The sequence below is a fragment of the Salvia hispanica genome, chromosome 3 (genome assembly GCF_023119035.1).
Source record: "Salvia hispanica cultivar TCC Black 2014 chromosome 3, UniMelb_Shisp_WGS_1.0, whole genome shotgun sequence".
Lineage (NCBI taxonomy): Eukaryota > Viridiplantae > Streptophyta > Magnoliopsida > Lamiales > Lamiaceae > Salvia > Salvia hispanica.
Genome location: NC_062967.1, coordinates 9,898,023 through 9,919,534, shown reverse-complemented (window position 1 = coordinate 9,919,534; position 21,512 = coordinate 9,898,023). Strand labels below are relative to the sequence as shown.

At 37.9% G+C, this 21,512-nt stretch overlaps 6 protein-coding genes and 2 non-coding genes across 11 annotated transcripts; 3 read left to right on the top strand and 5 right to left on the bottom strand.

Moving 5' to 3' along the window:
* Window positions 1-154: 154 nt before the first annotated feature.
* LOC125217092 (UPF0496 protein At4g34320-like) lies at window positions 155-2,287 on the top strand. Its single transcript, XM_048118918.1, has 3 exons — window positions 155-328; window positions 459-704; window positions 1,200-2,287. The coding sequence occupies exons 2-3, from the start codon at window positions 477-479 to the stop codon at window positions 2,130-2,132; spliced, it is 1,161 nt and encodes a 386-aa protein (XP_047974875.1). The 5' UTR covers window positions 155-328; window positions 459-476; the 3' UTR covers window positions 2,133-2,287.
* A 1,540-nt stretch (window positions 2,288-3,827) lies between these two features.
* TRNAN-GUU lies at window positions 3,828-3,901 on the bottom strand. The gene has a single exon. It is a non-coding gene; the product is annotated as a tRNA-Asn (tRNA).
* A 2,236-nt stretch (window positions 3,902-6,137) lies between these two features.
* LOC125214780 (probable E3 ubiquitin-protein ligase ARI2) lies at window positions 6,138-10,642 on the top strand. 3 transcript variants are annotated; one of them, XM_048115934.1, is made up of 8 exons: window positions 6,139-6,478; window positions 6,907-6,939; window positions 7,435-7,714; window positions 7,976-8,456; window positions 8,570-9,118; window positions 9,187-9,353; window positions 9,889-9,939; window positions 10,144-10,355. In XM_048115934.1, the coding sequence occupies exons 1-7, from the start codon at window positions 6,332-6,334 to the stop codon at window positions 9,912-9,914; spliced, it is 1,683 nt and encodes a 560-aa protein (XP_047971891.1). In that variant the 5' UTR covers window positions 6,139-6,331; the 3' UTR covers window positions 9,915-9,939; window positions 10,144-10,355. The 3 variants fall into 3 exon arrangements, with proteins under 3 accessions (XP_047971892.1, XP_047971891.1, XP_047971890.1); XM_048115933.1 differs by lacking the exon at window positions 9,889-9,939 and having other exon boundaries at window positions 10,144-10,642; XM_048115935.1 differs by lacking the exons at window positions 9,889-9,939; window positions 10,144-10,355 and having other exon boundaries at window positions 6,138-6,478; window positions 9,180-9,309.
* Window positions 10,643-10,824: 182 nt separating this feature from the next.
* On the bottom strand, window positions 10,825-12,236 carry LOC125217017 (fasciclin-like arabinogalactan protein 21). The gene has a single exon (XM_048118837.1). The coding sequence runs from the start codon at window positions 12,212-12,214 to the stop codon at window positions 11,015-11,017; it is 1,200 nt and encodes a 399-aa protein (XP_047974794.1). The 5' UTR covers window positions 12,215-12,236; the 3' UTR covers window positions 10,825-11,014.
* Window positions 12,237-13,297: 1,061 nt separating this feature from the next.
* On the bottom strand, window positions 13,298-13,369 carry TRNAG-UCC. Its single transcript has one exon. It is a non-coding gene; the product is annotated as a tRNA-Gly (tRNA).
* A 119-nt stretch (window positions 13,370-13,488) lies between these two features.
* On the top strand, window positions 13,489-17,087 carry LOC125210704 (pentatricopeptide repeat-containing protein At2g15980). Of its 2 annotated transcripts, none has more exons than XM_048110277.1 (3): window positions 13,489-15,060; window positions 15,128-15,263; window positions 16,951-17,087. In XM_048110277.1, the coding sequence occupies exon 1, from the start codon at window positions 13,529-13,531 to the stop codon at window positions 14,981-14,983; it is 1,455 nt and encodes a 484-aa protein (XP_047966234.1). In that variant the 5' UTR covers window positions 13,489-13,528; the 3' UTR covers window positions 14,984-15,060; window positions 15,128-15,263; window positions 16,951-17,087. The 2 variants fall into 2 exon arrangements, with proteins under 2 accessions (XP_047966234.1, XP_047966233.1); XM_048110276.1 differs by lacking the exon at window positions 16,951-17,087 and adding an exon at window positions 16,052-16,186.
* On the bottom strand, window positions 15,520-17,211 carry LOC125210705 (CASP-like protein 5C1). The gene is made up of 3 exons (XM_048110278.1): window positions 17,000-17,211; window positions 16,329-16,461; window positions 15,520-16,259 (listed from the first exon to the last, which is right to left on the bottom strand). Exons 1-3 carry the CDS (start codon window positions 17,128-17,130, stop codon window positions 16,056-16,058), a joined length of 468 nt encoding a protein of 155 aa, XP_047966235.1. The 5' UTR covers window positions 17,131-17,211; the 3' UTR covers window positions 15,520-16,055.
* Window positions 17,212-18,431: 1,220 nt separating this feature from the next.
* Window positions 18,432-21,000, bottom strand: LOC125211867 (proteasome assembly chaperone 2). The gene is made up of 7 exons (XM_048111813.1): window positions 20,850-21,000; window positions 20,589-20,754; window positions 20,438-20,496; window positions 20,151-20,269; window positions 19,466-19,700; window positions 18,985-19,102; window positions 18,432-18,638 (listed from the first exon to the last, which is right to left on the bottom strand). Exons 1-7 carry the CDS (start codon window positions 20,907-20,909, stop codon window positions 18,553-18,555), a joined length of 843 nt encoding a protein of 280 aa, XP_047967770.1. The 5' UTR covers window positions 20,910-21,000; the 3' UTR covers window positions 18,432-18,552.
* Between the last annotated feature and the right edge of the window lie 512 nt (window positions 21,001-21,512).

Sequence of the window (21,512 nt, the reverse complement as noted above, 5' to 3'; positions counted from 1 at the left end):
TCCCATTTATTTAATAAGTATAATGATTGTAGATAAAGATTTATTTAATAAATGCAATATGATACACTACATTGCTTCCCGCGTTTACTCTTAAGCGATTTTTGTGAATGAATTAATGCGTGCAAGCTATTTCTTGATAATCTCATCCCACCTCTTCACCACCACTATTTCTTTTTTTCCTCTTAACGGCTTTCATTCTCTTTAAGCTTCTTCTCATATACTTATATATATATACCATCACTTTCCCCTAAATCTCTTGAAAACAACACTACATAATCCATTCCCTTCTTATACTAATCGGCATAAATCTTGAACATTTCTATTTTTGGTGAGTTTCACGATTGCAAATCTATATGTGTCTATAATGTTTTTCTGTAGCTTCGAAGCAACAATGGCTTGCCCAAAAAATTGAAATTTCGAAGGCCCTTTATTTAATTATTTATGTTTGATGATTGCAGTGTTCAAGATTGGAGATCATGGGAAGCCATCTTAGCAAGAAGCATGATGAAAAAACTCATCCATCATCGTCGTCGTCGTCATCGTCAGCGTTTTCGAGGGAACTGAACTCGTATTCGGCCGCCTGCAGAGTCGACGCGGACCTGCAGGCGTTCGACACGTCTCTGCAGGCTCGGACGAGCAACGTGATCAGCTCCCTCGCTGCGGGGATGGAAGTCCGAGCTCTCTCATTCGACTCGCTCCAACAGGTCACATAGCTTTTGTTGATGGGTTGTCGAGTAGCTTAATTTTACTGTTGTTTACTCTCTCGAATCCCGTTACATGTCTCATATTTCCTTATTTGGAAGCTTATTACATACTCCCTCCGTACCTTAAATTTTGGTACAATTTTCCATTTTCGTCCGTCCCACGAAATATTGTACATTTCACTTTTTACCTTTTTTTTTTGTAGTGGATCTCATTGACCCACTTTTCATTAACTTTTTCAACTTATTTTTTGTTATATTTCTTAAAACTTGTGTCATGTCAAAATGTGACAAAATTTAAGGGACATAGGGAGTATTTTATATTTTCCTTTATAAAATAAAATAATTTGTTAAAACTCACACTAGTCAAATAGAAGTATGAGAAATTTAATGGAGACCAGATAGAGTAGTTTTTTGTTTGTTGGTGAGTTTTCGTTGAAACTGTTTGCTTGCCGTTTTTTGGTTTGAACCTTTTTTCAACATATTAATAAAAAACAGGTCACGGAATGCCTCCTCGACATGAATCATGAGGTCGTGAAAGTCATCCTCGACTGCAAAAAGGACATTTGGAGGAACCAGGAGCTGTTTGACCTGGTTGAGGAGTTCTTCGACAACAGCCTGAGAACCCTCGACTTCTGCGCCGCGCTCGAGAAATGCCTCAAGCGTGCCCGCGACAGCCAGCTCCTGGTCCTCCTGGCCCTCAACCAGTTCGAGGAAGAAGACAAAAAAAATAACGACGACTCTGTCGGTTCATTATTTGGAAATAAATACTCCAAAACACTAGAGGAACTCAAAAGCTTCAAACAAGCCGGAGATCCGTTCACCGACGAATTCTACAAAATGTTCCAATCCGTACAGCAGCAACAGATGCAGATGCTTCGGAAGCTGCAGAAGAAGAAGCGGAAACTCGACAAGAAGCTCAATTGCATCAAGTCGTGGAGGAAAATCTCGAGCGTGATATTCGCGGCAACGTTCGCGGCGGTGCTGATTTGCTCGGTGGTGGCGGCGGCGATGGCGGCGCCGCCGGTGGCGGCGGCACTCGCGGCGGCGACGGCGGTGCCGGTGGGGTCGATGGGGAAGTGGATAGACTCGCTGATGAAGGGGTACGAGGCGGCGGTGAAGGGGGAGAAGGAGATGGTGAATTGCATGAATGTGGGGACCTTTGTGACGATCAAGGATTTGGAGAGCATTCGGGCGATGATCGAGCGGGTGGAGGTGGAGATGGAGGCGATGGTGGGGGCCGCGGAGATGGCGGAGGGGGACGAGGAGGCGGTGAGGGTCGGGATCGGGGAGATTAGGAAGAAGGTGGAGGTGTTTATGAGGAAGGTGGAGGAGTTGGGGGCGATGGCGGATGGCTGCAGCCGAGATATTAGGAAGGCGAGGACGGTTATTCTGCAGAGGATTATCAAGCCGCCGCGGTCGTCAGATTGATGATCTTTAAATTTATATTCATTTGCCTACGTATAAAAAAAGAATTAGTTAGTGTCAAAATTTATATTCAATAGATATGTATAAATTTATAGTATTATATATAAGCAACTATATTGAAAGTTGGTGTTTGATTTAATAGTTGAACTAAAGGATTGAATTAATTTTTCTGTGTTAATTAGTGTTTGTAGTACTTACTATATTGTAGTGTACTAAATTTTGAATGAAATGGGATGTTGGCTTAGGTATTATTGAGTCTAAGCATAATTAAATTCAAATGTAATGCAAGCATATATCTTTGTATACTTGAGTTTGAGTTAGTAGTTAAATTCAAATGCTATTCTTTGTGGGTGTAGTTAGCTTACAACAACAATAACTGAACTCTACCGGCCCAATGCCAAGTGAAAATTTTGGATTTAAAATCGAAATTATTTACCTATAAAATCATTAAGAATAGATTAATTTTTATTTGTTTTTTAACTTTTTAAATTTGAATGTGAAATCATAAAGATCAATGATTTTTTTTAATTTTATATGATTGTTTAAATTTTGAAAGTCGTGAGACAAATCAGAATATGACAAAAAAAAATTACAATCAATTAATCCTAACATCAATAATTGATTTATGTCGATTTATGTCATTATATATAATCAAAATTTTATTTTCTATCTCCTACAAAATCAACAATTGATATTCTTCATTAAAATCAAAATGCTACTCCGTATAGTTTTATTTTCTATCTCCTATCTATCTATTAATATTTTCCTTTAATATTATGTTCCTCTACGTCTTTTACCGCACCAATTTCTAATCAGGCTTCACAAAGAAATCTATAGAAATAGTTATGTATAGTGTCTCACTATATGCATCTTTGGCAACACTACGTTGATTTGGCCATTGACTAGTTGGCTGGTCATATAAAAATGATATAATTTTGGTTACAGTAGTACTCCGTTCGTCCCACTTTAACAGTCACAGTTACTTTTGTGCACTCGTTTTGTAAAAATGATAGTAATAAATATAGTAATTAAAGTGGAGAAATGATAAAGTAAGAGAAAGAATAATGTAAAGAATTAGCTTTACTTTTTCAAGATACAAGGCAGATGATGATCAAAAGTCTGTTTTAATATGGTCTTTTAAAGTCATCTTATTTTAGATGACCCAAATAAAATGCTACTTAGAGTAGAAAACATATTCTTAGGCTATTTCTTCATAGTATCAAACGCTTATACAAAATTAATAAAAATTTCTAAACGCAATTAAAAGATTTTTTTCTTTATCAAAAATATTTCATACTATAAAATGTCTTTTAGAGAATTCACATGTGCAAAACAAAATGCGTATAACGTATGCATCCATAAAAATATTGGAACAGAAAAGTGTATGGATGAATTTATCAAACACTTTTTCGGTTACAAGCATATTTTAAGAGGATATAATTGCCATGCTCACGAGTCATAACTCATAAGTATCGTATTAAAGCTATCCAAATTCAAAATAAATACTCTACTGCTTGATTAGTGTTCTTTACATGAAGTAATATACTAAATTTGATTTATTAAATTATGACATATATATACTACTAAATTCCTTCTCACATGTGATATTGGACCATTTCACTGTTCGCTATATGATGGGCTTTTTATTGGGCCATTTTTAACATTTCAAAACAAAGGTGAAAAATTAAAGAAAATATACGCTAGAAGGAGGGCTTGAACCTCCGACCTTGTGGTTAACAGCCACACGCTCTAACCAACTGAGCTATTCCAGCTTTCATGTCTAATTTAACTAGCAGTTTTATAAAAAAAGCAAATTCATGCTTAGATTGTCTATTTTTCCCTAGAATAATTAACATGAATTCTGTCTCATTGAACAAATCATATGCGCAGATAATGTTGCATATACCTTCGAAGATATCATACTCGTGTGCAACGTTTTATTGACATTTGGTGATGTTAAAATTGCATTTCGAGAAAAATAATTATATTCCAACTAGAATTTGTTGAAAAAGACAGAGAACTTGATTGTAGATTGGACAAGTCTATATATAGTAATATCAAACAAATGTTGATTTGTTGGCATAACAAATTTGATTCTTTGACTTTAATATTGAATTATGATATCTTCAATTCATAATTGATGTATTAAGATTATATATAAGTTTATTGTAAAAAATGCAGTTGAAAGAGCTTTCAACTTTCATGTTTTTATCTAATTACTAGTAATAGTTATTGGAACATGTGGATGTATAAATCAAGCGTAATAATAATGAGGTGAAAGATATCATATTCGTGAGCAATGTTTTATTGACATATGGTGATGTTAAAATTGCATTTTGAAAAAAGATAATTATACTCTAATCAAAAGACTTTGTTAAAAAAGATATAGAACTTGATTGTAGATTGGACAAATATATATAAAGTGGACTATCAAACAAGTGTTGATATGCTGGCACAATAAATTTGATTCTTTGACTTTAATATTGAATTATGATATAATTTACTCATACTATTGTAAGTATATTATAGTACTATAAATTTACTGTAAAAAATGCAGATAAAAGAGCTTTTAACTTTCATGCTTTTACCTAATTGATATTTGAGCCTATAATTCCTCCATACGTGTGTGATTTATCAATAATCTTAACACTTATTTTTGAATTTGCTCTTATTGTTCCCAAATCGACATAGTTATTTTAAAGATAGAAGTGAAATTGGTCATCATTCATAGCCACTTTTATATCTATATAAACATTTTACTCACATTTCTCTAACTAACTACTTTTGATCCTTAAAGCTTTTTTTTTTTTTAAATCTTAATAAAAGCTTTTTAACACTTTATATATTTTGCATTTTAAAACAAGTGAAAAAAAGGACGATGCACTAAAAAAAGAGGATGAAAAAAAATTGAATTATATGAAAACAATTTGCGATTCATATAATAGGTTTCATCCATGCTTAACGAATATAATCGCTATGTGTTTTTATCTAGGGAAATGGGCCGCACCAACAATAAATATACTACTATGAGATTAGGTAATTTTGTTATTGTCTAATGCTATGGATCAGTTGTCCACAGAAGAGCCAAAATAGTATATATGTCGATAATGTCTAGCGAGCGCACAAAACATAAAAACGCCTCATGGGAAACACATTGCATTGTCCACGGGAGAGCCAAAATAGTATGCCGATGGAGACTCAATGCATAACGAGCGCCTTTACGAAACCCTAGGAGAGAAGAAAAGGGATTCACACCTGTATGATGGCAAATTCGGAAGGAAATACTGAATAAAATTCGGTGCAAGCTTTTAATCCAATTCAATTGGGCGGAAAAGGTATCCTCCGAACGATAGAAACATTTCTCGAGTTTGTCGCCTGGTTTCCATGAAATGTTTGAGATTAGGTAATTTTGTCTTCGTCTAATGCTATGGATCAGTTATCCACAGAAGAGCCAAAATAGTATACCGGTAGAGACTTAATTCCTAGCGAACGCGCAAAATATAAAATCACCTCGTGGGAAACACATTCCACTATCCACGGAAGAGCCAAAATAGTAAACCGGTAGAGACTTAATGCCTGGCGAGCGCCTTTCCGAAACCCTAGGACAGTAGAAGAGGGTTTGACACTCGTACGAGGGCAAATTCGAAAGGAAATACCATTTTCCATGAATAAAATTCCATGCAAACTTTTAATCCAACTCAATTCGGCGAAAAAAGTATCCTCCAAACGATAGAAACATTCATCGGGTTCGCAAAAACTCGCGTCGGCCCCTATGAAAATGGCAATAGTATCAAACATGGCAATAACACACAGAAAATGGATTCAAACATGCCCTAATTAAATCTCACAATTTTTTTTTTTTTACTGAGAAATAGAAATCCGTTTGACATTATTGCAGGGGTCAACAACCACTCATTGGAACGACGCCGTTAGGCCAAAAGCCCAATTATGATTCACTCACTCTACACACAAAGTCACACAGTATAAGTAAAGGCGCAGGAACAAAACCCTCTCTCTCCCCAAACTTGCAGCTTCCTCTCTCCTCTCACATTTTCTATCATCTGCAGAATTTCGCCGGAAAATGATCTCGCCTTCCTCTCGTGATCCGATCTCACTATAATCGGAAGCATCCAGCGCCTATAATTGACCATTCCTTTTATGAATATATGCGTATTTTTTAGGGGATAACTGGTTTTAATTTAATGGAGGACGATTATTACCTGAGCGGCAACAGCGACGATGATGTTGGATCTTATCCATCCGATAAGGAGGAGGAATCGCTCGACGGACTCGAGAACAACGATTGCGATGATGCTCAATGGATATCATCCAAAGCCCCTTCATGCAAGGTACTCGCATTCGAGTTTAGGTTTATGTGTGAATCGAATGGTTGTCCAACATTTTTACAAATAAAATCATTTGATTTCTTAATTGAGAATAGTTCTGATCGTATGATTTATCAGCTTTTGATCGATTGTTTGTTATTCCTGAAAATTTATAGTGCATTGATGCTGTTTCATTTCTTCGAAGGTTAAAACCGTTCTTAGATTCTTTGCAGAAATCCGTTCTTGTTGTTTATTAAAAAGGTGTTACTTTTCTAATACAGCATTATATATGTTTCATCTGACTGTTTCTATGAATAAAACCATCAATAACTATTTTTTTGATTTTTTTTTCTTAAGAGATGTATGTATTTGATGTTATAGTGAAATTGTGAAAATGAATGGTAGTTTATGGGTTAAATTTAGTGATATGGAATTTTTATTGTGATTTTCAGGTGATTACAAGAGAGTCTCTTTTGGCTGCACAGGTATGTTGTTTTTATTTTAATGTTTGATTTGCTTGATCATGTGTTCACTTTGATTTCTTTACTTCATAAAAAATCTGATTATGAATAAAAGAATGTTAGAATTTCTAAAATTTGAATTAAGAATGTGTTATTTTAGCTACCGATATGGTGATATAAAAAAAGTCCACTTTTAGCTAGAGAAACAATAAAACCCTTACTAAAGGATTGCACTTCTTCCTTTTAATCACTAGCCTAGTGATTCCCCCACCAAATCTTTCGATCAATATCCCTACCCGACCACGGACCACCCCACCATTTCCCCCTTTTTATCTACCAGCTCTCCAAAGTTTTTTCTACCATCTTCTATGCAATAATGGTGAATGAAACAGATGGAAGTACAAATAATGATAATTAATCAATGATTATGGTTGTCTAAAATAACAGCCTGTCTCCCTTCAATCATTCTTTTCTTGATTTTTGGCAAAACATGGACTGAAATTTTTAAATTTTGTGCAGAAAGAAGATTTGGGGAGAGTGATGGACTTGTTCTCAGTGAGAGAACACCATGCCAGGACCCTACTCATTCATTTCCGATGGGATGTTGAGAAAGTGATTGCAGTTTATGTTGAGAAGGGAAAATTTGGTATTTTTGCTGAAGCAGGGGTAACCTTGGCCGAATTTGTCGACCTAGACCCAGATGAGGATACATCTACAGTAAGGTGCCATATATGTATGGATGATGTGCCTGCAAAAGATGTTACCCTAATGGACTGTGGCCATTGCTTTTGCAACGATTGTAAGAGCCTTTACTTATATGTGTATTATGCTCTGGGCTTATATTGGGACATGCATAACTAACTATATCTAGTTTTATCCCTCTGTAGCATTATGAGGCTGTAGTAAGGCATTCCGTCGGTTCATTTAGCATTTTACACTGTCTCCATTAGATACTTGTTCACACTCTTCCATAGATTTTTACACATATAGCTTATCTTGCTTTTCTTTGAACAGTAAAAAAGGATGTGCTGAATTAGGTATTTGTTATTTTGTTTGCCAGGTTGGACAGGGCATTTTATTGTGAAAATTAATGAGGGTCAAAGCAAGCGGATGAGGTGCATGGCTCATAAGTGCAATGCTATTTGCGATGAAGCTATTGTTAGAAGGTTAGTTAGTGCACAACATCCAGATCTCGCAGAGAAGTTTGACCGCTATCTTCTTGAGTCGTACATTGAAGACAACAGAATGGTCAAATGGTGTCCGAGTACACCCCATTGTGGGAACGCAATAAGAGTTGATAATGATGAATTCTGTGAAGTTGAGTGTTCTTGTGGTATGCAGTTTTGTTTCAGTTGTGCATCAGAGGCACATTCCCCCTGTTCATGCTTGATGTGGAAGCTTTGGAGTAAAAAATGCCGGGATGAATCCGAGACAGTGAACTGGATTACTGTACATACAAAGCCTTGTCCCAAGTGTCACAAACCTGTTGAGAAGAATGGTGGTTGCAATTTAGTTAGCTGTGTATGCGGACAGGCATTTTGGTAAGTTTTCTTTGCCCTTCCACCTTTTCATTTCTGTAGACTCACCTTAATAAAGACTGCTGAAGATGAACCTGTTGCACCATCTGTCTTTCTGATTATATTTTCTTCTGTAGCTGGTTGTGTGGTGGTGCTACTGGACGAGACCATACCTGGTCCAGTATTGCTAATCATAGCTGTGGTCGATACAAAGAAGACGGCAAGAAGAAAGCTGAGCGTGCAAAGAGAGACCTATATAGATACATGCATTATCATAATCGTTATAAGGCTCATACTGATTCCTTTAAGCAGGAATCTCGGATGAGGGAGACTGTAAAGGAAAAGGTGTCGCATTTGGAAGGCCGAGATTTAAAGTTAAAGGAATTTAGTTGGGTAACTAATGGACTCTATAGGCTCTTCAGATCACGACGAAGCCTTTCTTATTCATATCCATTTGCTTTCTACATGTTTGGAGATGACTTGTTTAAAGATGAGATGACAGAAAAGCAAAGGGAAATCAAACAGAATTTATTTGAGGACCAACAACAGCAACTGGAGTCAAACATTGAAAAACTATCCAAATTTCTTGAGGAGCCATTTGCTGAGTATCCTGAGGAGCAAGTCATGCAGATAAGGATGCATGTCATTAATCTCTGTGTTGTCATTGACAGCCTATGCAAAAAAATGTAAGCTGAATTGTCACCAAGTCTTTATCTTTACAGTGAATTTAAAGCTTACTTATCCTAGTTTGCAGGTATGATTGCATCGAGAATGAGTTATTGGGTTCACTTGAATTTAGCATTCATAGTATAGCGCCTTATCATTCAAACGGCATTGAGAAGGCTGAAGAGCTGATTGTCGGATGGAATACTCAAGCCAGCGGTAATAGTAAATGTCAGAAAGAAGCCGACCGATCTAATGGTAAAGTGGTTTTATTTTCATTTTCTTGTGATAAACTATGGTGGGTGGGGGGGTAATGCCTTTTAAAGGTCTTGGGTACAACATTTGTGGGATAGGTTGTGTTTCAAAAATTGTATATTTGTCTGAAAATTTAGATCTAATGTAACTTATAGGTTTATAAAAAATAGGTTGTGGTGGGCTATTACAAAATTTATACAAACAAGTTCAATTTACCTTGTATAAAGAGGATAACCACATGAAGTAAATATTGCTTCTTCTGCTGGCGTAATACTCCTTTCTATACATCGTTTTGTAATCTAGTTAATCCAATTTGTTTTATTAATAGCTATGTCTGATTGCTCCCTTCTTTGATGCTAAATTGCTATATCTGCTAGAACTGAGAGTGTAGGACACAATTATGTGAAAAGGTCTCGTATCGTATGGTGTGCATATTCAGATGTAAATTTTCTAGTGCAATTCCTGCAAATGTAGTTTTCCATTTGTCGCTTGATTTGTAGTGTTAGGAAGCTTTGTATTTAAAAACTTTTTCTTGCAGAGGATTACATTCGATGTGCTTTCTGAAGCCTTCAAATCCTTATTCAACTGTGTAAGTTCCAACTGAATCTGGGTATTTATTCGTCAACTATCTAGTGACGACATGATAATCTTCCTCATACGGGTGGGTAATGGATGCATGGCAACTTAAATATAGCTGAGACATAACGATATAGTTTTACTGAGAACATGTTGGTGGTGAATGTTAGCCGAATTATTGGACCCTCTTGTGACACTTATGGTGCATATTTTGTAGGACGCCCAGCAGGAGTAGACCAAGCATCAACATCTGGGACTTCCGATGAGAGTCTAAAGTCCCGGAAGCGTCCCAGAAAAGAAAGTTCTGCAGACAAACTGTTTGATCTCAACCTACCCGCGGATGCTCATTAAGTGGATCCTCAGACTTACTTTTTTGTCCTGGCCCTAGCGGGAACAGCGTAGTATATGACATGGATTATCATTTCGTTACTTTATTGATCTCCGTAGATTATATTTATGATGGTAGGAGAAGATTATTTAAACTTATGTATAGCTAGTGTGGTGTTGTGTGGGCTCTCGACATTGGTGAATAACTGTGTATATTGCTGATAGAGAGGAGTCCATATGCTGCAGCATGTACAATGTGGTCATGTGGAGGCGGAGATTGAAATACTTAAGTAGTAGTAATATCTAAGCTGTAGATATTATCCAACCATCATTTCGGTTTTAGCTTTTCTGGATATTGATGAATTATTCAATTCATGTTTCTCTGTTTCTATCTTGAAGAATATGTTTATCAAACTACTTAATCACTCACTGCTTTCTTCATAGTTCTTAATCATTCGTCAAATTCTTATCAAATCACTGGATTCTTCCTAGTTCTTAATCATTCGTCAAATTCATGAACAACAGTACTATATGAATTGAAAACAAAACAGAGAAACAAAAGATCGCGATCGGAAAGAAAAGTAGAGCTCAATATTATTCCATAACCAGAGAATTGATATTCAGAGAAAGTGCGTACAAGTGTTTGAACTGAAGTTTGTAACTCTAGAGTAAAATCAGCAGATCAGATGAATCGATTGCAGAGTAAAACCAGTAGATCAAATGAATCACTTACAAAAGTAAAATCAGTAAGATCTGATGAATCAGAGTCCACGGTTATCTTGAAGCTCCACCGCCGACTGCATTGCCGCTGGAACTTGAGCTTCAGCAGCACATATACCACGCTCCCAGTCAAAATGAGCACAGGCGGCGGATTGTTGGATCTCAGAGGAAGAACCGCCAGCTTCTACACTGAACGCCTGATGAGGCATCATGTGCGGAAACGGCGATGACAATCCATGGATCACAATTTTGGTGTTGTGCAGCAGATCTATGGTGGTAATCCTCACGTAATTAATCTTCATCGGCGCAGCAGGTCCGCCGCCTCCACCGGTTGTCACCACCAGATTGTTTGCGGCGTCGAGAGTAGGCAGCGACGTCGCCGTCGGTAAGGTCACCAGATCCGCCGCCGTCAACCGCCTGTTCGGAACCACGTGGAATCGGAAGTTCGACAAGTAGGCGTTGCCTCCGCCGGAGAAGATCGCGGTATCATCGATCGCGAAAATCGTCATCGCCTTGAGCTCGGCGAGCTCGGCGTACTTGACGCGCATCGCGAGGGAGACGACGCTGTATCCGGTGGCGCGGAGGCGGATTATGGCGTCCTTGAGCATCAGGCGCATGATGAAGAGCGACGGCGGCGCGGCGGAGGTGAGCGACGGCGAGGGGAACGAGAGCGACGTCATCCGCTCGACGTTGCAGGAGAGCGGCGAGAGGTGCGAGACGAAGCCTTGGAGGCCGTGGATGACGACGAGGCCGTTGTTGAAGACGTCAGGGCCGGTGATCTCGACGCCGTTGACGAAGACCTTGTCCTTGCCGTTGCTGGTGACGGTGAGGCACCGATTCGGAGCGATCGTCTCGATTTTGGTACCAAAAGTTAGGGTTAGGAGGAAGTGGAGGGGGTAGAGGCCGGGGATTGAGAGCTCCTGGAGGAGGAGAGAAAGGGAGCAGGAGGGGCAGGAGAGGAGAGAGGCGTCGGAGGGGGCGAAGATGGTGAGAGGTGCGGTGGCGGAGAGGTTGGCGGTGACGGCGGCGGAGGAGAGCTCCTGGAAGCCGAGTGTGGAGAGGATTGTGGCGAAGAGAGCGGGGGGATAGGTGTGAGTCGGAGTGTGGAATACGGTGGAGGAAGGGGAGAGGGAGGGGGAGATGGAGGGGGAGGGGCTGCCGTCGAAGTCGGAGGCGGCGGAGATGAAGAGTGAGATTAGCAGGAGGAGTTGTGGGAGCTGGAAGCGCAGAGAAACCGCCATGGAGAGAGGATTTTGGGGAGAGCTAATCTGACTGTGAAATTGGCGGTTACTGAGATGGGAGGGTTTTTATATAGCTGAAGAAACGGAGAGGAGTTTGTTAGCGGGAATTGCCTACGTGGAATGACGTGATTGGGTGAAGACTCCCCATCGTTGCTGTGTGTGTTTTTCTGTTACTGCTGAATTCGAGATGCAGAAAATGGAGGGAAAATTGAGGAGGAGTTTGTGGCTCATTTTATTTGTAAAATTCCCACTACGACGTCGTTGTGAGTATTTAGATTTTACAATTTTATTTAGCATTATTAAATTTGGAGAGTCGCAGACTCGCAGTGGAACAAAGTCCTGCCATTTGAATACAATAGTGGCTATTTTACAATGTTCCATTCGCTATTTAAGTAGATGGAATAGTCCGGGGATTACATTACTTTCTCGACGAATAAATATAGCTTTTAAGTTAGTTAAACCACTATCATTCTGTATTATTCTTGACGTAACAAAAGTGAAGAGAAGATAATAGTAAAAAATACTTTACTGAGAATCAAAAAAAAATATCAAAACATGTCTCCACTATGTGACGATCCATTTGAGCCTTAAAGATATATTTTTCTAGCTATTTTGAACCACAAATTCTTTTTTATGCTTATAATATTTTTTAATCGCGTATAAATCATATTGAAAATAGGATTTTAAATATGACATGATTAACCCATAATATCCTCTTTGTATTTCACTCATAAGTTAAACTAAAATGAGGATGATTTTGATGATTAAAATGATTATCATCATTTATATCATCGACCAATTAATTAACTTCCCAAGACAAATAAATCTTACCGTACTACCTATTTTCATTAGTCGTTACACTTGCAGGTAGTGCTCATTCGTCCAAAGTGATAACATTTTGAGAAACAATTAAAGTATTTCATTTTAATTGCTCTAAGCTTTGCAACAAACTCGCATCACCTTTATGCCACGCGAGGAGCGGCATCTCATTCTCGTAGAACAGCGTCAACGAGACAGCAAAAGCAAAGCCCTAACTGGCATTTAATTTTATTTTTGAATAGCTAATAAAAAATTTAGGCATGCTGCGTTTGCCGGGAGTCGAACCCGGGTCTATTGCTTGGAAGGCAATTATCCTAACCGTTGGACTACAAACGCTGGATGATGAAACTGATGTACCTAATCTTATTGTAATTTCATGATTCAAAGATTATGGTACTCTATTCGCTGAATTCATCATTACATTTACGCATGAGCCCTCGCTGGACTTAAAATTAAATCTGCATTCTTCAGCTGGCGTTGCATACAATCTGTTCGATGAAATTCTTTACAGAAATCCATGGCGTCGTCCTCAATCAATTTCCAAAAATCCATTCCCTACTCACGCAAACCATCTCGTTTTCTTCATCACCGCATTCCGACATTGTCTCCGCCGCCGCCTCGATTTTAAAGCACCACCGCTCGAAGTCCCGGTGGTCCCACCTCCGCTCACTCCTCGCCACCACCAAAGACAACCGCCTCACCTCATCTCAATTCTCTCAAGTCTCCCTTCAATTGCGCAACAATCCGCACCTGGTCCTCCGCTTCTTCTACTTCACCGTCCACCACTCTCTCACCTCTCATTCCCCCTCCTCCTACGCCACCGCCATTCACATTCTCTCTCGATCCAGGCTCAAGCTCCACGCACTCAAGCTAATTAAGTCAGCCATGGTTGCGTTCTCCGATGCTCAGTCGGGAAGCGCTGTTGTGATTCTAGAAGCACTGGTGAAAACTTACAGAGCTTGTGATTCTGCTCCCTTTGTGTTTGATTTGTTAGTAAAAGCTTGTTTGGAGTCGAAAAAGATCGATTCCGCGCTTGAGATTTATTCAGTTTTGAAGTCTAAGAGAGTGCTGTTGAAAACTAGCACTTTGAATTGTTTAATTGAATTGGTGTCGAAGACCAGAAGTTGTTTTACCGGATATGATTTGTATAAAGAAATCTTTCATCAAAATGTTGATAATGGCGATAAACTTAGGTCAAATCTTCCAAACCCGAACACGTTGAATGTTGTTATGGTTGGTTTCTACAGGGAGGGGATGTTGGAGAAGGTGGAGGAGGTGTGGGAAGAGTATGCGAGAGTTGAATGTTTGCCAAATGTGTATAGTTTTAATGTGCTGATGGCTACGTACTGTGATCACGGACGAATGGAGGATGCGATGAGAGTATGGGAGGAAATGGAGGATAAAGGTTTGACGCGCGATGCAGTAGCATATAACACCATTATTGGAGGGCTTTGCAGAACTGGAGAGGTTGAGAGAGCAGAGGAGATATATAGAGAAATGCTGATGCAAGGCGTGGATAGTAGTTGTATTACTTTTGAGCATCTCATAAATGGGTATTGTGAAATCGGGGATGTTGATTCCGCATTGATGTTGTATAAGGATATGTGTAGGAAAAAATTTAGCCCAAGTAGTTCTACTGTTAATACTATCATTAGGTTGCTTTGTGATAAGGATGAAATTTCTGCAGCATCTGACTTTTGGTGGATGGCTTCAAAGAAGCATGATGCTGCTTTGGAAAGGGAGAATTATGAGAACTTGGTAAAAGGTTTGTGTGGGAAGGGAAAGATGGAAGAGGCTCTGAAGATTCAGGCAGAGATGGTCGTGAAGGGGTTTCAACCAAATGCAGATATGTATGGTGTATTTATTGATGGTTATGATAAACTAGGAAATGAAGCCATGGTGAGTAAACTTAGGAAAGAAATGCTTGATAATGAAACATTGTCCGAGTAGATGTTGGCCGTATGATCAAAGAATGGAGTACCTTGACCCCAGTGGTTCTCTGTGATGCGCTATTCTGTGCTTAAGCGGTGAGTCTCACAGTTTGATCTTATTGGATTTGTTCGAGTGACTTCTAACAACTTTCTGAATTTTTAGGTATAAAGTTTCTGGAGACCTATCTGGATATTCTGGTAAGAAGTGAAGATATGAGGAGTGTTTTGATAAGACCATAAGATCAGGAAGTCATAGAGATGTTTATTGCCTGTGCCCCCTATATACATGGACTTCAAAGGTAATGCTCAAACCTTGTTGCATAGCCTTTCTGTTGAAAGATATTTTAGACCTATAATTGAAGTTTACCAGATTACTGTATTGAATTGAAAGCATTGCTGTTCTGGTTGCACAATCTATTAGTGCACTTTGAGCCTAATATATTGAAGTGTTCATGAACGTAATGTGTGCTGTTTGCATTGAAGGGGCCTTGCATAGAGTATTGTTTATCTCACATACTTGTTCCTGGTTTTATAAATAAATTAATATAGGCCGTCTCACACACATGCTATTATTCCACTTCATTTATCGAATAAGTAGTTTTATACAATTAAAGTAAGTATAACCCCAAGTCTTCAGTACTACTACTTGATAACACAGGCTCTCAGTTAAACATAGAAGCGATAGTTGCATGAACTCAAGTATCGTCATGTTGTTCTTCATCATACACACATGTGTACAAAATAGAGTATTGATATCAAATTTAGATGTGGAATTCTGGGGAGAGAACCTTTTCGTCACAGAGTATCTTGACATGCCTTGTTCCAACAGGAAACCCTCTCAAAGAGCTGAACCGTTAATCTCAAATTGGCTACATTTTAGGCCTTCGGCTGATTTTCAATGAATTCTGTCTCTGTTCACTGCCATGCTGCTGCCTTCACATGCATCCAAATTTTCCTTATGACTTGTATTGACCTTTATCTTTGCTAGAAATCTAAGATGTTAGTCATAAGACTCATGCCCACAACCTTCTTATAGCAATCAATAGCATTGCCTTCACTCGTGTTACACTATTTCTGTCTTTGGTAGATTCTCAATCAGCGTCTAACCATGGAAGTAGCCAAATATTGAAAAGAGATGATACCAGCAAAAGGAACCATGACAAGAAAGCCATTGCTGCCGATATCTGATATCTACTACAGAGTCTCGGGGGACAAAAGGACACATCAGCTTTTAGCAGAAGATCGACAAGACTTGCAGTCGAGCTCGCTGCTGCTAGTGTGAGAAAGGATAAGACCTATAAAAATAACTTTGTTATTCCATGACTTACCTTATCTTGACATATAGACCAAAGAGTAGAAATTACCAAGTCCCCTATTATGATAACCATGAAAATGCCGGATTGATGTACGGGGAACTTAGTCAGGATGGAATATCCATCAAGTATTGCCAAAGTGAAACTCCATGGAATAGCCAAGCCCATGATTGTTACTGAAAAGCTGCAAGGATAACCATAAAGTGGTCAATTGACTATATTAGTCACACTTAAAGCATTTAGTAAGCATTAAGCACAAGTATATTCTAGTTGCCCTTTCTATATAAATATCTGAAAAGTTGAAAGCTCTTTTATCTGCATTCTTGAAAATAAACTAAGATACGTGATTACTCAATTCTCCCATTCATATTAGTTGGACTGCTACTAGTACTATCACACCTACCTATTTTCATAAATGAGTGTCGGTATTAACATGTTTAAGGTTATCACTTATTCTTGTGATTTAGGGATTTCTCCTTCTGGAGCTGGTTACTGTGAATTTTTTGTACACTTGTCTTTTTGTTACAGCTTGTAACTTTACATTACTAGCTGACATATGCAAATACATGAAACTTTGGGCGTTATGCAGACGAACATACTATAAGAACATCCTATTGCACAATAGTCACAGCAATATGAAAGATAGCCTTATTGATCGTTTGTTATGATACAGGTATAGACACTACAGTGCAAACATTCGACAGTGTTGAGAAAGAAATTACCAAAAGGCCGTGTAGCTGTAGAATCCAACTCCTAAAGACATGAAGACTATAGACGATGAAGAGAATATGACCTGGCCAAATCTCAAAGCAATGCTAGCAGCTGTTCCTAAAGAACCCGGTACACTTTTCATTGCTTTATGCTATGATCGCAGAGGATCTACACCATTGGTGATTTTCTGTTTGATTATTGCCTTGTTCTATATATCAGCTCCTCATGGTTTCTCCACCAACAAATCTTCACCAGAACAATCATTGCAAGTGTTGAAGGTGAGATCACACTTGACTGGTGATTGCTAGTATTTTCAGGAATCAGCTTTTCAACATTTTTCGTGATTTCTTAGTAAGTTTCCAAGGAGCTTGAGTGCTACTTGGACAATGAAAGTTGGTGGGAGAAAATAATGGAATAACCTTTTGTATTGCCTCTATTTCTTTCTTAACAACATGGATTCATATACTATATATTGTTGAATGGTTACAATTGTGTTTAGTAACTGATTGAAGAGTTTGCCAAATTGTGTGATTATACTGTTTGATGGATGAGGACTAGGGAACCATGCATTCTGTGTGAGCTCTGCCGACAGGCTACATTGCCTAGTACTCACATGCTGAATGTGTATAATTATATGTATTTGGATTTTAAGTGTGGAAATATTGAGATAATGGCATGTGATATCATAAATGTCAGTGGTGTTTGAACTTGAAAAATGTTGCTTTGATTAGACGACTTAAAGAGTGAAGAGTTGTGGTTGGGATGTGCAAATTACCCCACATTGCTATTTGGTGGGAAATGGGACCAACTATGTTGGCCACTTTTCAATTTCTGGTTGGAGAGGGATATATTACCTCACAATCTATGTCTAACCGTTGTTTTTGTTTGGAGAGAGAGAGGTTCATTTATTGAACTCTTCCCTATCTGGAAATTCAGTTGTAACTTGTAACTGAAGAATAGTATTTCTAAAGATGAAACATCCTTTATGAGGAAAATTTCCCTTCAAAATTCAGAATATAACAATTGTGAACAGTTTCCAAACAAATTAGCCTAAAAATTTTAGCAAGTTGCATAATGGAATGAAGCGAATTGAAATGTTCATATCCTTGCATCTCTACTTTCTACTTTATTTACAATTACATGCTTCATAACAGTTTGCTATAGTGTATGTCTATATCACCCCAATCTTTATTGCATATAAGACCCTGCTTTTTGAATCAATTTGACTGTATAGAAATCTGAATCAACTATCTTGAACAGTAATAATAAACATTCAATCGTGACAGCACCTCACAGAAATATGAAAACCAACTGTCCTAATTCAAATGACACTGCCAAGATCAATTCAACTATGATGCCTTGTTGCGTGTCTAGTTCCATAGACTTATATCAATAATTTTGAATTTAGATCGAATATCATCATATGAGTTTGTTCAGATAAAATGTTCAAAACTGAAACAGAGGCTGTCATTTCATTCGTGAAGTAATGATATAAGTTGACACATCCATATTGTCAGTAAAAAGACATAAGACATAGTAGAAGGTAAATACACTGAGACACTGCCTAGAACATAGTCATATCTGCTGGAGGTCCGTATACGCTCTGCCACGAGAACGGTGTGATCCATTTACCAGCACCATTGTCCTTGCCTGAAATTTATTATTATTCATAAGAAGTCAGATTGCAACCCATATCCGAGAAGGAAACTTGAACAAGAATAGTTGAACATCTTGCTTTAAGCTTAAGTACTTGAACATCAAAGGTTGAAAAATGAAAAGTTACAAGGCAAACATAACTTCTGGATGCTTATCTAGAATGCTCGAGATATTAATTTAGTATAGTGCACCATATGGTGTATTTAGATGCATGTGTTTGGTTATAGACAGACCTAAGTACTTGTATTGATCGGAATAGTCAGAAAAAGAACAATAAGGAAGAACATGTACAATATGTGAGCCTGATGAATGAGGTAGGCAGGAGAAGAGTATAGCTCACCCAGAAAGTCATTCAATCCAACAAGTTTGCCTGCTGCCTCAGCCATTGAGAAAGCTTCGGGTATATTGTCTCCCTCCGAGCAGTAACAGAACAAGCAAGTCACCTTCAACCCTTTAGCCTATCAAAACACATGGAATTTCAAATAACCATGATTGTAATATGTAAATCATACTTTTCGATTATTTAAGTTACAAATGTTTATTCCTAAAATTTTCCAGGGTTTGTGTTCTTATTGATTTTCACAAACCATGTGAAACATATAGTAAGTTCTACATGAATAAAGTATGTTCTGCTACAGCATGTTGGCCATGTTCTACAAATGCCAAAAGGTCATTTGAAAGAGAGACTGGAGAGGTTATTCATATAGTATTGCATAGCCTACCCATCCAAAATCCCAACAGCAGGTTCTGCAAGCTGGATCATGCAATAAATATAATATCATCCCAGAACATCATATTGATTTAAAATTATAAACCATTACCTTAAAGCATGAAAACAGTGCAGCAAAAGGTAAACTTGGATAGTAATCTTCATCACCCAATTCCTCAAAAGGAGAATCTTCATCAGGTACAGACACTTCTTGAGCTAATGTGTCAAGATACTTCCACATTCTCACGGCAGGATCATAATCTTGCAGTTTTTTCCACCCAAGGCTTTCACATTCAGCATCAGTTCCATCCAAATTGGAGCTAGATAAGTAATAGATCTGCAAGCCACTGGTATATATCACCACTGAATTCGTTAAGTATACCAAACTTCATCAGGACAAAACAATTGGCAGCATAACTGCATAAGCAATAGACTTATTCCTCAAATTTCTCACTGCTTCCTGCCAAACTTTATACACATACAACAAGAACTTAAATGAAAAAGGCTGAGGAAATCATATAGATGTATGTGGTGCATGCATGTCAATATTGATTTAGAAAAGGCAAATATGGAGACAAAAATAAACAAGTATTTGTGCCATAATTGCTTCAGTTTATCTAACTGCAGAGTTGACTTTATTTCTTAGCAACAAATGCATGGACGAATCACCAACTTCTGCCTATAATCAGAAGACAATAAATTGGAACTAGGGAATTAAAAAATTGCATGTGTCTTGCCTATTCCACTAGCAGGAAATGTCTCCGGATTTATAAACAAACAGTTATCTAGAGTAATACCTTGACATATCAATATTCCTCCATCGCCCAAAATCTAAGCTGGAAAGCAAGACGATGTGCTTCTTTCCGTTAGCAGCTGCAAAATTTGCTATGTTCTTAGCATATGCCATCATCATACCCTGTTTCAAAAGCATTCTTAGATAGTTTACTGGAAGAAGAAGCTATAGATAATTGCCACTACTTTGCAATCCAGTTTAAGTAAATGATCCAACTGCACTATACAATGCAATAGCAGTAACTAGATAAAAACTAGTATCTCCCAAACTGAACAATCTAAAATATCGCACCTTAACAACTGGAGAGCGCTGCTGCACAAGTGTCAACTCACTGGAAGATGCTTCATAAGCTGAGATATTTAACACCAAATTTTGCATACACAAAATTAACAACATACTACAGAAAAACAAAGTGTTGAAATTAAAATAATATGCAAATAACCTTCAAGAGAAAGAGCTAGCTTTCCGAGAGGCGACGGCGAATAAGCATCATTGCCAACGCAAGGAAGCACATTTGGATCGTCTAAACAGGCGACCTTTTCCGCTTTTAGAGACGAAATTAGCAGATCCACAGCTAACTGTCCTACATTTCCGATCGACAGAGCCGGCTGAAACGAGAATCATGAAACAACAAACACGATAATGAATGAATTAGGGCAACAGAAGATATGAATGAATTTTTTTTGGTAAAAATAAAACAAACCAGAATTAGAGTGGATGATTTAGGGGATAGTTGTTTTCCATCTTCGAGATATAACTCCATTGCTGCAAATTCTCTGTCGTTTTGGCGCTGCAATTTACGGTTATTCAACAGTTTTACATAAAATTCTTGCTGAAGAAGAAATGCGAGTCATTTTTTGCTGGTAGCATTTATTTGGGCCTGCCCATTTGCCTCCACATATAGGCCTATTATTTTGGGCTGGATTCAGAAATGGCCATTACATTTATTTCTCTGTTTTAAATGAATAATCCTATACAATTATATAAATAATTTTGTTATTCTTCACTCCCCGTTCCACGCGAGGGTTCAAATTTTCTTTTTGGATTATTCACTGGAAGCGACTGATTTCAAGATTTAACAAAAAAGTAGGAGTAATACATTTTTCCTCTATTATTTTGTTCTCTTTTTATTTTTCGTAGCATAGTACTCCCTTCGTCCCACAAAGATTGTCTCATTTTTCCATTTTCGTTCGTTCCATAAAGTTTATCCAATTTCACTTTTTAACATTTGTGATAGTAGACTCCATATTCCACTAATTCATTCCTACTTATACTTTATTATAAAACTAATATATAAAAATAGGACCGACGTTCCACTAACTTTTTCAACTCACTTTTCATTACATTTCTTAAAACTTATGCCGGG